This window comes from Hetaerina americana, unplaced genomic scaffold, assembly GCF_022747635.1.
Source record: "Hetaerina americana unplaced genomic scaffold, ioHetAmer1.1.p SCAF_8, whole genome shotgun sequence".
NCBI classification, from domain to species: Eukaryota; Metazoa; Arthropoda; class Insecta; order Odonata; family Calopterygidae; genus Hetaerina; species Hetaerina americana.
Genome location: NW_027287427.1, coordinates 63,189,848 through 63,204,396, shown reverse-complemented (window position 1 = coordinate 63,204,396; position 14,549 = coordinate 63,189,848). Strand labels below are relative to the sequence as shown.

Sequence of the window (14,549 nt, the reverse complement as noted above, 5' to 3'; positions counted from 1 at the left end):
ATTTGGGAAACATTCCGTTTTTCAATGCAGATCTCCCTGCGTTCCATACAGTTTGCGGAAAATAGCGTATTGCACACTTTTGGGCTCACAAATAGTGAAATCGTGCGTTGCCTCGAAATATTTTACGCTATTTGTATAACAGCTGAGTATTACGCGCAGACGGCCTAAACCAAGAGTTTAAATTAAATTATATAATTCCAAGAGTGCAGAACGAAGTTTTGTTTAAAAGACATGCGTGGTTCTTCCATATTTTCCAAGGTTTATGACCCTAATGACCGTTTAAATTGCTCATACTGTTTAATTGAAGAACTTTAGTCAATGGGCTCATCACTTATGTCCGTTTACACCCCCGATGATACCTGCATCATTCTTCCCATCACCTCCTCCCGATTGAGTCGGCTTGTACTTTCATTTAGTCCTCATCTCTCCCCATCTCCCACTTCCCCTCGTAACCGCTCCCACACCTCCTCCTTCGCACCCCCTTTCCCGCCATCCCTTCACTCTCGCTTCCCCTCCCTCCCCCTCCCAAGCTCTCCCTCTCTTGACTACACTTCGAATAAAAGCGAGAGCGGCCCGAGCGGCCTCTTACTATCCAACAGGCGACTCTAAATACTCGCTCGCCCCGTCCAGCGTCCTCCAAGGGGAACTTCTAAGACTGTAAAAGCCCGGACAGACAGCGAGAGAGAAAGACTGAGAGGAAACCCCGTGAATCGGAAGGAGGTAAGAAACGCGTTTTTGGGGATTCAAGTGCAAAGCGTTGAGAAAACCTGCGCATACCGAGGATGGGAGTACCTGTGTGCGTCGATACATGGCCCATAAGTGGTTCGACTTGACGATGAGGATTATTTCTTGTGGTGCAACAATGACTTGGTGATGGAGTGTTGACCGGATGTTTCTGGATGAATGTTGTGCGTTTGGTATGGTGGCAGAATACGTGTACGTTGGCTGGACGCGGATAATTTAATCGGATAATGCGATTGCCGGCATGCAGTGCGTTTACTTAGGTCTGCTCTACCAGATAATTCCACAAAAGAATAGTTAAATGTGCCAGTGTTTTAAATTCTCGTACACCTGCATCTCCATTCAATCAATCTTTGAAAAACTCTAGACAGAGAAGCTTTTTCAAGTGATTATTTTCAATGAAATACCGTTTAGAGTTTTTTCACCCGTATATTTCTTCAATACGGAGGATGTAGATTAAATTATTGTATTTGTTTAAGACTGTAGGTATAATTTGAATCATTGACTCTGCATAAGAATGTTTCCTGAGACCAAAAAATGAAGTATTCTCCAAAAAACATGAATATTTCGTTTGTAAAAAACAAAATATTTAATCGAATTACCCTTTGGAATCGATATTCATCCGCCTTATCTCAACGCGTAACGAAGATAAAGTATCGAACTCTAGGTAAAAAGTTTGGTAAATTCAAGGGAAGGGTATTTTGGCAATAAAACTCAAAAAATAATCCCGACCAAATGTTATTTGTTCGTGATCAAGTTCATTTCCCTTCGCAGGTGTACTAAGTGTGAATATAACGGGAGAGGAGGCAAACGAAGAGTAAGGGACATGGGGTTCTTTCGGAGCCGCGCTCCATTGCTGCTGGCGCTGGCATGCTTTGTGGTAGCAGCACTTTCTTCACCCATCCCCGAAGATAACGCACCCGAAGCTGTGAGGGTGAGTTCCATATGCATAACGCACTGACAAATTCCACACGGCATTATATCTGTAGCGACTTGGAGACTTTAACGGCTGAATGGTGATATCAATGACTGCTGCACGCTCTCAACGGCCTTAATGATATCAAATAAGGAAAATAAATTTGACCCTTTTATGCTCTTTCAATTTTTCTAAAATATACGAATGGGATACGTACTATGAGCCAAAAGAATGATGCTATGACAACTAGGGTTCCGCAAGCCATTGAATAATCCTCGAAGGAGCTGAGAGTTTGTTCAAGTGCTCTTACTAAATTCCTATCCCCTGATAAAACATTCTAAGCACCAGCTACATGATCAATACACTCCACGACCTGTCGTTAACAATAAATAACCACGCAGAAGCATTTCATTTCGGTCCCAACGTGTAGCTTTCATAACTTTCATTTTCTCCTCTCAACTCCGTAGTCCTTCGAGAACCTGTCGCCATGGAGGCAAACACCGTGTTATTGTAAACGTCCCCCGGAACTGTCTTCCGGACGCTAAGGAGGAAGATAATGTTAAATTTTCTCTCATCGCTTGCATCAATTACGGACATTCCCTCACTTACGGAATATCCGGATGGACATTTTTCTTCAGTTGTTGAACCATTGCACTCGCTCTCCTGGTTGGCCGTCTGCCCCTCCACCTCCCTCTCTCCCTCCTCAATCCCTCCCTCTTCCCCGAACGCCTCAACCCCATGCCTCCTCCTTCCTTACCCCTCCCCACTGGCTCCTCTCTCTCCACTCCTCCGGTGGCCAATCGGGGCTGGCTTTCCCTTTCGAAGAGCCTCGTAGGGACACCGACCGGCCTCCTTTCTCCATGACACACATATCCCTCCTGGATACTGCCGCTGCCCACATCTAGGCTTTTTAATAGGCAGACCGGCTTCGGGACGCGCTCACCTTCGAACGGAGTGTAAACAATAACTAAAAACGTTCTTACAATTTCGGTATTCCCGTGTTTCCATTGGTAGTCACCCGACGCATCTTTTGCGTCCATTGGGAAGAAAATTATCAGCTGAGTGTCATAACTCATCGTTAGAATAAGATCGCGAGAATTGAGCGCTTATTATTTTTTAAATAATGGAACCACTTTCTGTTTAAGAAACTTAGGAAAGATATAACTTGGATATCATTAAGAATAATGGAAAAAATATGGAGTTTACTGCGGATTTCTATAATGCGTTCGCAGGTCGACGTGAATACGTGTGCCTGAACATCCTATTATGAAATAATTTATCGTAAAAACATGTATAAGCACCCTCAAGTAAGGAGAAGCATATTCAGAGGATAGGGCCAAATTAAATTCCTTTTCAATCAAGGAAGAAAATTCTATTTTATATTGATAATACGAGGTGCGAAAGATATTATTTAAATGAATTAAGAAATTTCATGCTACAGGCTCATAGTCAGACTAGAACAATTTCCAAATGTTCGAGTAAAAGACATGATAATACCAAATGATATCCGCGTATTTTGAAACAACAAATTAAATAGATATTACAATATCAATACGTTAACAAATTCTCAAAGGCTTTGGATGATATAAAATATGTTATTAAAAATAAAATATCAAAATTGAAAGAATCCTTTTAGGTTATTCTGCTAATATCAAACAACATCAAACTTTTCTTTGCTTATATATTTAAAATTCTCTCAATTTTTCAATTTACTATATTTCATATAATTTAAGGGAATCCATACTTTGCTCTTGGGAACTTTTGCCCGGTGTAACCATAGAGGCATAACTAAAATATCAAAGTAATATTATTGATTATTAACTAAATTCCCGCATAATATCTGGAAACACGCACTTAGGGACACTTTATTTACTCTCGCTATATTTGTTGATCTCTAAATATATTTTTACATCCAAAATTAAGTGTGTGGGTGTGCTGCCGCTTCCGCGAAAGATACATGATCAGAGATATCTACGTGAAAAATAATGCAGTGCCGCAAAGAGAAGTTTAATTTGAAGAATTGTTGTACATTTGGCTGCGATCGCCTAAGCTTAGTCATCCGAGTAAACGAGGCGCGATTTCTCCTCACTCATCGCATCGAACCCGTCTTAAGTAACGCGCGGTAAAATACATTACATTCCGTAGGGAAGCAGAAAGCCGGCATAAGAATACCAAACGCAGACGCCGTCAGAGAGCCAAGCTCCATTCGGAAGGAAATAAGAGTGAAAGAAGAGTGATTTCCCTTTCCGGAAGTCCAAACATTCATTTCCGGCGTGCGGAATCGACAGAAGATTTCCAAGAGCGCAAACAACGGCCCATCGGCCGCATGAGATTGGACGGGAAGGGAAGGAAGATCGTTTGATGGTGGGTGCCGTCGAAGATTAGAAAACGCGTCACGGATTCTTTTTGAGAGCCAATCAAAATATAATCTTGCACGTAGAGGTAACGAAATCTTGAATATATCTTCAACGATGTCGTCGGAGGAGAAAGTGCAATCATTTGACTGCAATAATAGCAAAAGCAAACTTTAATTTCTTCAGAAATGTGAAATCAAGTGATGAAAGTGAATTAAGCGTTTAGTTTTGGCACAGACTAAAAGCCATGAGTTATTATTACTACAGATATGATCTGAAATCGAAACAGCCAACCTTAGTCAAAAGCCCGGCTCGCTAGTTAATCAGAGACGAATCCTCAAAGTTATTACTAAAATTATGCTAAAACATGGCATTTTTTTCACGAAAATTTCCCAAACCAATATTCAACGTCAAAATAATATTTCTTGTCGGATTAGCAAAGAGGGCATGGAAAACTTGTCATATAATCTCAAGTTTTGGCATCATTGAACATTAGAATTTCTTCCTGCAAGTAAAGCAGAAAGCTATTAGGAAGGATTTCGTATTGAAAGTATGTTCAATAGGTTTGACCACTATTATGACTTTACCAATAAGAGCCCATATTAGATTTTCAGAATTATAGTCTATTGAGAAAATATTCTGTGACAAACATGCCCTTCAAAGCAATCAAACCGTCTGGTTCTCTAAAGGTCGACCACTCTTGAGACATTTCGAGCAGATTCTCAAGGGATGTGAAAGTGAGATTAAGGGGAAAGCTGTAAAGACGATTGGTAGGAGTTTTAAACATCATTATAATATCTCAGGAAGAAGAAAAATATGTAAACTTTTCTCTAAATAGAAATTCTGTATAAAAAAATTTACTTAGCTCAGAGATGTATGTTTTGATTTAAAAATGTTATATTTAGAGAGCTGAATGACTGAAAACATCTCTTTATTTTAATACTCTATAATATAGCTGCAAGTATTTTACAGACAAATATTTTTCTCTCTCTGAATAATGTGGTCATAGAGGACAAAAATATAAATATTTTATAGCCATTATTACTACCATAAAACATATGGCGTAAAGTGTATGTGGTATATGTGTGTATACTATCACCTCTTTACCGGAATGATATGAATACAAAATGCTGTCTGTTATTTTAATGAAAACATTGGAGGTCTCTTGAATTCAAGCGAAAAAAATTCTTTTGAATAATACGAAAAATGTCCTCTTAACGAGTTAAAGGAACGACTGAGGAACAAAAAATCAATGAGAGAAACTATACACTCGTAAATCGGTATTGAAGCATGCGCGTGTGGCACACACGGGTTCATATCCCTAACAAGTCAAACGATTTTCTTAGAGTATTAATAAGTAAGCAACTGGTCATTTTTATTTACGTATACAAGTCATTTTTAACCTAGTTCAAGATTCTGCAGTAGGGATTATCTTAGCGTTATTACAAGGAATACATGTATTTTCGTCGCAATAAATTATTGAAAAGAAATGCGCTACTTTTAATTTGATGAGATCAGCAAAACATCGATAGCCAAACAAAAAGGAACAGTATCTTTGTTAAATCTTATATATATATATATATATATATATATATATATATATATATATATATATATATATATATATATATATATATATATATATATATATATATATATATATATATACATACATACATACATAAATATACATATTACCCATGCTGTAATAATGTCAAGAAAACCAATCTACTTTCGGTTTTATGTGTTCATTCACATGAGACAAAAAGCGGCATATTCTTATTGTCGACATGGAACAGTTTATGAATTTATTACACCTCATTTTTTCCCCATTCCGCAAAGAGCATTTTGCGTTTTTCTCATAAAGTACTTCCTATAAGTCCCTCCAAAGACAAAAGCTTTACAAATCTTTCCAAATGAATTGAACCAAACACCGGAATATTAAACATTCTCCTGAACTGGCATGAATTCAAAGATAGATAACAACCACTCTGATATTTGAAAAAGAATACTTAGGAATTTCTAATTTATAAAAAAGAAAAAACTTGGTCTTGCTATAACCATGTTGCCATGTGCCTTTGATGCCTAGGAAGTATCCGTCAGGATGAAAAAAAGAAAATATGACTCGTGTTATGATGACGGAAAGTCGGTATTTTGGACAACCTCGTCCTTCGAGCACCATCAAACCTTTCGCTCCCTTGAGACTTGGAGAATCGCTCAAAACCCACTGTTCCTCACGACCACACCTCTAATAGGTGTGTCCGCCACCCAGTGCTTTACATTACCCTTTCCAAGACAAGGTTGACAAAAACGGCGAGTTTGCTATACCAAAAAAACCAAGAAAAACCCATCCGCCGACTACACACATGCATATGCCTACATTCCCTAGCCCCGTTCGCTTTTGCAAACCGGTCTTCACGCAGTTCCCTCGTTGCCCAACTGTTCAGTCCAGATCTGGGTCACATGGCCTGCACACACTGAATGTCCAGCTGAGGGAGCGAGAGCACACAAGCGCGCGCACCCTCGAGCGAGCACCGTGGGGGCACATAGGTGGACCGCAAGGGGCACCGAACGGCGACGGACAGTTTCCACGAGAGGTCTTAAACCGTGCTCTCGACCGGTGGATGGAAAGTAGGTTGCGAGTGGAGGAGAGAATGGCTTGAGCCGAGGAGATATCAGCCGTTGTGGCGCGTGGATTACTGCTAAGGACGTTCGTTCCATAAGGTCGTACAGTTTTTCAAAAACGCTGCAGGCGTTAAAGTCTCCGTTGCGTCTATGTTATGGAAACGGAAAAAAGCTCGAACCAAAGAACGGTCATCCGTATTTTGGATGATGATGAACCTCTTTGATCACAATCAGTCAACATCATTTCATTTCATCGAGTTTAGTGAGCTTACCTCAAATTCACAGATATAATTAACAAGAATATTTCCCTTATCTTTTAAACATTTCCCTGTAATTTAAATGAAAGTATAAGCTGTGTCGCGTACACTCATACCTAAAATTTAGCAGTGGCATAAACCCCAATTGTAGAAAAAGCTGCTTGCTTAGAAAAATCGGCATATAACTTTGGGAGTAGAAGTGTGGAGGAAAAGTAGAAAATACTTCCGTTCCGGGAATCAACCGTTTTACGTGACGACGAGGTTTGATCCTTAGATAAAAAGTGCTCATTAATCTAAAGAGTAATACAGGAGGAATTTCTTGCAATCATAATATTATCGTGTAATCGATCACTTGAGCGTCAAAACTCAATTCTTATTGCCATACGATAGAGAAGCGTTTGAATTTATTGTTGGGCAAACTCTAAGCTGTCTAAGCTACGGATGTCATTAGTAACATGTTCAACTCTTCATAAATACACTAAAATTTTCATTTATGTTTATACCTATCCATTTTTTGTACCATTAGAGCATCTGCAAAGTTTAACTTAAAACATTATACGATCACCAAGGAATTATTTTCAACCATCATTCTCACTAAGGATCCATTCGAACCAGATTAAAGGACTGGCTGGGACAGATCAAGCCCGTTATCCTAAGTTATTCTGAAATGACCGCAAAAGACGACGCAGGCTGTAATGTATACTCTGATACTAAATTTATTACTTTATTCGCTGCGTTAAGATAACTTCACCAGGTTGTTTACTACACTAATATGAGCCGCGGTTATCTGAATAAAGACTGGCCTACTTAAAATAAATGATAATATGACTTTACTAATTAGGTAATCTTAAAAATGTTTGTGGAATTCATTTTATTTTGCGGTGATGAAAGAGAAAGTATGACTTCACGTCATCGATTGCGGATCAGAGGCTAAAAAAACGCAAGTTTAAATAATTGAAGAGTCATGTATCCATAATTATCAAAGTTGCATGTAACACGAATGGTCAGTAGCATTTCTAATCATTAGAAAGAGCACAGTGCCTATAAGCTCTTTTTTATTGGTCGTATATTGAGACAATCTCATTGACGTAGACAGTCACGGAGGGATAGATCCGAAGGGGCATAGGAGAGTGATTGATGTAGATGTTAGGAGGGGGATAGTAGGGTGGGGTTTAGAATGAAGAGGGAAGTCTGAGTCATTGCGGTCAGCAGAACTACTCCCAGCCATCAAAAGCCGCTAGCCGCACCCTTCACGCCCGATGGTCAGTTGCCGCACAGATTCCGTCTCAGTGAACTCGGATAGCCTGGACAGTTCTTTGGCTGTTTCTAATCTGGGAAAATTAAGTCGTCAGACAGGTACTGGAATTATGAATGTGTTTGTTCAAATCTGCCATTTCCCGAAAAGAACCATAGTCATATAAAATACATCAAAAGAGGTGGTAGTATCCCCCATGAAACACAATGGAGCCGTTAATTAATGACACAAAAGTATATGGGTGCTGAAATCAAATAGTATTTTAGGCCGAAAAAATTACTTTAGTTAGAGCTGTAAAAACTGGTTAGACCATTAGTACTGCTTGAGTGAAAAATGAGATTGATGATGATTTTTTAGGAAATGATAACAAATTTCAAGGAAGTACTTACATAAACGAGAGTAATTTAATCAATCATATCACCGGTACTTTCTTCTTAGTTGTTATGGCTTACGATTCTCGCACTCCCTATAAATGTATGCCCATAATCTTCGACAGGTATTTCAAGTAATTATTTATAGAGGAGGACATTTTTATATTTTATGACACATTAGAAACCAATTCTAAATTCTTTTTGCGGTTAAAATCAATTTTTTAGCATATGGAAATAGTGCTATGAACTTATTGATCATTATTTTGAATAACAGAAGAAAGTTTTTCCATAGATTTATAACGTAAACATTATGAAAATAGATTTGATGCATTTTTTAAATATGATGTAACATTTTAATAGAGTTAATCAATTCAAGAATCATAAACAATAAACTCCGGCGCATTGCTGGTGAGTTGAATTCTTCCAAATGCAATAGATAAATCAAGATTAAAATATTTCAATCTAATTTCTTCAGGGATTTCCTTAGAGTAAAGATTAGAAAACTCGCAGCAAGGTTCCACCAATTTGAATTTTTTTTTCAATGGGCAGTTTCCCGGCTAGCCAGTCGAAAAAAAAACTTCGCGAGGTAATTAGCTTTGTAGCAACTTCTTTTACGGATTCAATTGCAAAATTTATCAGCGTAGGCGTTTAATCTCCCTAAAAAAATGGCGTTTTCCTTTGAAATGTATGTCCTGTAGTGATATACCACCCACGAGGCATTGTTCTCATTATCTCATACGATTTTTACGCGTCATTCTTTTGGAATTACGTCTGACCGATTTCTTGGTCTTCTAAACTGATTTCGAAGATTTAAATAACCTTATTCATGACTCACATGAAATATTAACTAAAGTCGAGAATAATTTTTGGTTTTTCCGTCTTGTGGACCCGAATTGGTTACGCGTATCCTTGACCTCTATTATGATATCCAAGATGAAAGATGCAATTTGACGGTAGGATATTCTACTCAAAGAATTTTCCTCAATTTGGCCGGTATGGAGAAAAGAACTTGCAAGGTAAGCAAACGGTAGCATGATCACTGATGAAATTACCGTTCATTGACGAGATAATTAAAATGTACGAAGTAGAACGCAAGAAACCACGATATTTGTGAATGGCACTGAAACCGTATCTGGGAATTCCAAGTAAAGGGCTCAATTGGTTTAAAACGACTATTAAAAATGGAAAAATATAATAAAAATTAGACTTTAAAGAACTTGAGAGCATTAAACTTTAAGAAAACAAATATAAGGAATTAAACAAATTAATCAGTTGACTTAAGACGTGGATACTATGGATATTTCATCTTAATATTGTAAAATTCACTGTGAAATACAACACTGCATTTTGTTAGGTGTATTACCGACTTATGTTATTAAAATTAGTCTAGATAACATATATTAGCGAGGATTAGCGATTGAGTTACCACGACATCAGTACTTAGCGACTCACAAGGGAAAAAAAATGTATCTCCTGAGGTGAGATCTGGTGTTTTCCTGGCGTATTTACTTGAAGAAGTTTTTACGGGTCTTCCACCGGGTCAGGTGTTCTATATTGGCCGACGCTTCGATGCTCGACTCTAACATTGAAGCGTCGGCCAATATGGAACCCCTGACTCGGTGGAAGACCCGAGAAAACTTCATCATTTACTCTCCTCATTCACCTATCCCCTTATTCAATATTCTATTCTTATTGAGGGTTTGGTCATTCTTCTACGAGGAATGAAATGGTAGATTTCTCTTCCAGTGAGGTGCCCGGAGAGTGTTATTGCAATACTCCTGGCCCACCGCCATTTCCATTTCTTCATCGAATCCACTTCGTCACTGAAATACTCCTTTATCTCCCTTCTTCTCCTTTTATCTTCTCGTCAGGTGGCGCAAGTGATTACGCACAGTTTTAGAAAAAACCGACACAAACACAAGAAATAAACTGCTTAACCTTTTACGAGAGATGTGCCCCACTTCTGAGTGAGCATATAATCCTCATTATTGAAAGGAAAGCTGCGACGTCTATCATGATGTGAATCCGAAACTCGAGTTTTTCTGAATGGTAAAATGATCATTACAAGTGTTTATAAAGTGTTGAAATAATGGGAAAAACAGGATATACTCCCCAAGGACATGCCATGAAACCTTGAGACACTAAAATTAAATCTAAAAAATTAAGCATTTTTAGGAGGTCAATTTATTTCATGGTTCACGCGGCTCTGATGTATACCCAATATTTTAAAATTAGGAGATTCCAATGGATAGCATTTTCGATACGCGCATATCTCTGCTCTTTTTTTACACTATCTTTTCTATAATAATGCCCATTCCTTCCCCCATCCTTCCCGATAACTCTTTTTCCATGGCTCCTTCCACCCGACAAGTTAACAACGTAAGACTGTAACACCTAACTTCGATGAAGTCCCTTTTTCATCTTTTTCCCTTGTTTTTACATCGAAGAAATTTCACGGAAATAAACCTTCCTACAAAAACTTTTATTTTCTCTCTTTAAAAGTTATTATTTTTCCGTGAAAACATTTTTTCACTGCAAAAAGTTATTCCTCGCCGAAAGTACTCAGTATTCTATTTCCACTTCGCTCGAGGCATTACTTATTTATCATCACCGACCACCAGTTACTGAATACCTCTACCACCTACGTGCATCTTCAATTTACAATTAGCATAACTCTGCTTTAATTGATTACCACGGTATAAGAAAATCGAATTCGATCGCAAGTATCATCAAGCACTGACAACATTATTGGCGTGAGAGATGACGTAACGGAGACCAGTTTTTTGCCCCCCCTAGAGGCGGTGCCGATCGGCACACCTTTAAATCCCATCCACTTTTTATTCAGATAGGTTGCTGACCTATCACACGTCCAACGGTTCCCTCCCACCGAAATAAAAGATCTCTCTAAGTGGAGGGGTGGGGGATCGACGCGGTTTCAGCGAAAGCCATGGCGAAAAGGACCGCAGGCTTTTACCTCTTCGTCGCATGCTTCCTACGAATGGGTTGTATTTGTCATGTGAAAACGCACACACAAACGCATGTCGGTGCAATTGACGAGAACTCCACGAAGCGGTGAACTGTGGAGTTTCGCTGTGCGAGGAATTCAGTGGCGTAAGGAATATTGTGCAATGTCTCCGGCGCCTACGTGCGAGACCTCCTTTGGATCATGATCCATACTTTCCTCGTTCTACGAAGGAAAAATATGTGTAGGAATTATGTGAAAAATGAATTAGAAGGATACCCAGGTCCGCCTCAAAGACGCTTGACTTCACAAGTGGGGTACAAGGGAAATTAAGTGAAAAATCAGGGCGAAAGGGTTATTTCACATTGTCCCCATCATGCGTTGCATCACGTCTAACGCGTACGTGCGCGTGGAATAAGTGGTGAATATTCGAGGTTCGGAGAAGGTTTGAATTAATTCGAGAGCAAAATTCATGGGGTATCTTCTTCATCTGTCAAATATAATTTTGAAAAGAAAGGATTATTATATCATAATTAAATAGGACATAATGAAGGATCGATTATTTGCAAATAAAATAAGCCAGAATATATCTTTTAGAAATAATGATGACAGTAAGGGTTTGACCAAGTGGTAAAGAGAAAGAATTTTACCTCCTACGCAGAAATATTTATTCTTTTATAACGCAATCTGCGACTTTTTCGGTGCTACAACGTAATTCAGCGTTTCCTCCTTTTTAATAGAAAAGGCACATTTCTTATTAATAATTAAATAATAAATAAATAAATATAAATTAATTCACATTCATCTTCTACAATTCAGATTCACCCGTAGTCATTTAGTTATAATTATCGGCCTAAACCCAAGGCATTATTCACCCGTGTGATTTGATATATATATATATATATATCAAATATATATATATATATATATATATATATATATATATATATATATATATATATATATATATATATATATATATATGAATATATATATATATATATATATATATATATATATATATATATATATATTCATTCACATAGATACACGGAAAAGGGGTAGAACATATATAAAAGAATTTTGAATTGATATTTCCTCGATAGCTCAAGTAGCTAGGTCATAAGCACGGCAAGTCGAAAGATCCGGTGTTCAAGTCCCGGCTAAGGAAATATTTCTGGACTTGTTATCTGCTCGATTCGGCCTTCCCTACTTCTGCTGTGTTCGAATTTTATAGGCGTTCCTATCCCTTTTCCTTATATCTATTTCCATGTGAAGTAATATTTGTTCGCCATATGGCGGGTGTTTGGGTTTGAGCGTGTATTAGGCCAATGTGGCTCGTCTCCTTCTTACGGCTACGCCTGCCACGAAACGCACTGTTCTTAACCTTTATGAAGTTGTATGATTGCTTTCATATTGTTCTTTCCTCATGTGTCGTTGTTCATGTCTCCTTTGGTGGGTAAAATAGCTCCCTAAAGCCATCTCCTGGCCAAAGAATCCAGGCACTTGGTCGAATATACCCCCCGCAGATATATGTGTGGGTTTGAATTTATATATAAATTGTTTTAGCCAAGATATAATGTACGGACATTTCACTCCAGAAGAAGATAAAGGCGAAAGCAATTTTGCGGAGTAATTTTTTTCCTGCAACTTGCCCTTCCTAAATTTTAGGAGTCCAAACAGTAAATGAAATACAAATTTACAATTCCAAAATACATAATCGATATTTTTTGAACATTTTTTCAAGTAAACATAAAAGCTATTTTTTAAATGTCAATTGGAAATTCAGAAGCAGGATTTTTATTTATTATTCAAACACAAATACACCTCTACCACAATTTCTTTGAAGATAGAGATATTCCCATCTACTAATCTTTAAATACTCACAGTCTGATGAATCTTTAATTGAAATATTTCTCATAATTGTTTTTGGCCTAAATACTTTAATCGTGTTTTCGCTAAATCCCTATCGTATACTTCGAATTTTTCACACATAAGCATGCATATTTTTCGTGAAATAAGTTAAAGTGAATCGAAGAAATTGGCGCACGCCCACAAAAACCAAAAACATATCAACGTGGGAAAGTAAAGCGCTTCCAAAATTAAAGACCAATGAATCTTTTGCAATGATATTCCAGAGAGCTAATGCCTCCTCAGTGTGTGTTACCCGTAATTTTTCCCGTTGGTGGCTCAATTGCTGAAAACCTCATTGAGCACGTGCCCGCTTTAACCTCTGACAATCCCATGTAAAACAAGAGCACAAACGTGTTTTTCGGGCGCGGACCCTTCCTTTGGCGACGCCTACGACAGGTCGCGCCCCTAACCGGGCGTGTTTTACACCGCCCAGGGCAACTTTTTGACGAAACAAGGACAACTCGAAGGAGGCCGTGCGAAAGTTTGGAGTAAAAACTCGAGAACTTACTTGCCACTCTTACTCTATGCACCATTTGGCATTGGGATTTAACCTCGTTGAATGGGTACCTACCTTCTTAACATTGTATACTTCGCTCCGAAGATTATCGGCATCGGACTTTACGAAAAAACCAACAGTAGTTTGGATATCTTCACAAAATGTTCATGCTCATCATTATTTAATTTTATGTTCAAAGTTAGCATGATAATACCCATTCCTTCATTTCCATGGCAAGCCAGTCCCTTTATGGTTCATAGAACAGTCACTTTATACACATATTATACACTTTATATACATTTATATTTTATTGATTTAATGATTTTTAATTGGAAATTAGATATACCCGGAAGCAATGAAGTCGGCTGGATTTACAATTACCTTAGGAGAATCACTCTGTAATTCATGCTCCGCTCCAAGAGTCACTCTCTATCTATTCCGACGACTTTCCGATTGTACTCAACGAAGATTATCATAACAGCGTTTTAAAAATCAACATTTTTGCAGCTGCACACGTCTTAATTCGACACTCGAACCGATTCCATAAGAATTCCATTAGGCCGGCCCGAGTTTATGTAAGAAGTATTCGTAAGGATCGGTTAAGAACTCAAATAAGCCATAGCACTCAGAGAAAGACGTGCGTCACTCGCACTGCCGC

General features: G+C 38.1%; 1 protein-coding gene across 2 annotated transcripts in view; it reads left to right on the top strand.

Annotated features, from left to right (window-relative positions):
• Window positions 1–602: 602 nt before the first annotated feature.
• LOC139698029 (uncharacterized) overlaps window positions 603–14,549 on the top strand; it is a 76,242-nt gene continuing 62,295 nt past the window's right edge. For both annotated transcript variants that reach the window (XM_071596888.1, XM_071596886.1), the window contains exons 1-2: window positions 603–720; window positions 1,516–1,675. In XM_071596888.1, coding sequence (XP_071452989.1) covers window positions 1,568–1,675 — 108 coding nt within the window. In that variant the 5' untranslated portion in view covers window positions 603–720; window positions 1,516–1,567. The remainder of the gene's footprint in view (window positions 721–1,515; window positions 1,676–14,549) is intronic.